This window comes from Arachis ipaensis, chromosome B07 (genome assembly GCF_000816755.2).
Source record: "Arachis ipaensis cultivar K30076 chromosome B07, Araip1.1, whole genome shotgun sequence".
Taxonomy (NCBI): Eukaryota; Viridiplantae; Streptophyta; class Magnoliopsida; order Fabales; family Fabaceae; genus Arachis; species Arachis ipaensis.
This window is the reverse complement of record NC_029791.2, coordinates 37,084,976-37,086,315: the sequence shown is the minus strand read 5'-3', so window position 1 is coordinate 37,086,315 and position 1,340 is coordinate 37,084,976. Positions and strand designations below refer to the sequence as shown.

Here is a 1,340-nt window from a genome sequence, read left to right as displayed (position 1 = left end):
TAGATTTTATTATTACTTTTATTATATTTTATTCTGATAAGTCTTTCTAACTTCTTTGTACAGTATTACTAAACCAATATATTTAAATATAAATAAATTACACCAAAATACATTAATTCAAAAAAACATATAAGAAAAATTAAAATAACGAACCCGGCAATGTATAACAAAAGACATATTTGATTGTGGATCGATCTCATCAAGGATGTGATGCTATACCCCATTCACTTCCCAATTTATCTTTAAGTTGTTCAACTTCTTTTTCTGGCAGAGAAACTGTGACCAACCTTCCAATTTTGCCACCATCTTCCTTATCCTGAGGTGCTGGAAGTACCAAAACTACCCCTTCATCACCCACCCCATGAAGGGCACAATTGGCAACCATTGGTTTCTCTCCATTAAGCTTCACCCCATAAATAACGTTACCTTCTTCTTCCAAGTTCACAAAAGTCAACCTCGTTCCATACACTATAACATGCTTCTCAACCTTCTTTTTCTCACTGCCCATGAGCCTTGCCAATTCCAAAACATCAGATTCCGAAACAGAAACTTTGCTACTAGCTTCAACTGTACTAAATTCCAAGCCAATATTTGTAGGGAACTCGTAGTTTTCCCTATGATATTCGCAAATTACAACATCTTTTGGCTCTGAATAGCTCCTGATCTGAGCCAAACACTTCCATAATAATGCCGAAACGATTTCGAAACAACAGGTGTTGTTAGATTCTTGGCTACTTGTGACTGAATCTTGAAGTTGGTTGTAACTGACATAGAAAGTGTGAGTAACGATTTTGGTGTCAGTTGCGGCGATCCAGTGTTCTTCGTCAAGAATTGTGGCCCTTTTCACGATGGGAATCTGTGAATCTTGAATGGAATTAATAGGAAGAGATTGTAACTCTTCATTATTAGGGTTTACGTGAAGGGATTTTGGTGGCACGTGACCGGCGAGCGCGTGACTCCACTTGGTGATGAAATTGAAAGCCGAGAAAGCGTCTCCAAGGACATGAGACCAACTTAGTCCCACACACAGCCCTCCACATTTGAACCAAGTGAACTGCATAAAACACAAAAGTTGAAGCAGCTGATTAGTTACAAAAACTGTTACACAGTAAAATTCATTATTATGAAGGGATTTTGGTGGCACGTGACCGGCGAGCGCGTGACTCCACTTGGTGATGAAATTGAAAGCCGAGAAAGCGTCTCCAGCGTCTCCAAACCAACTTAGTCCCACACACAGCCCTCCACATTTGAACCAAGTGAACTGCATAAAACACAAAAGTTGAAGCAGCTGATTAGTTACAAAAACTGTTACACAGTAAAAAAAAAAAAAATAATTACAA

The 1,340-nt window shown here is 38.6% G+C and overlaps 1 protein-coding gene across 1 annotated transcript in view; it reads right to left on the bottom strand.

The window, feature by feature from the left end:
- Positions 90–1,340, bottom strand: part of LOC107609706 (protein ECERIFERUM 2) — a 6,927-nt gene continuing 5,676 nt past the window's right edge. The window contains exon 2 of the mRNA XM_021107643.1: positions 90–1,054. Coding sequence (XP_020963302.1) covers positions 200–1,054 — 855 coding nt within the window. The 3' untranslated portion in view covers positions 90–199. The remainder of the gene's footprint in view (positions 1,055–1,340) is intronic.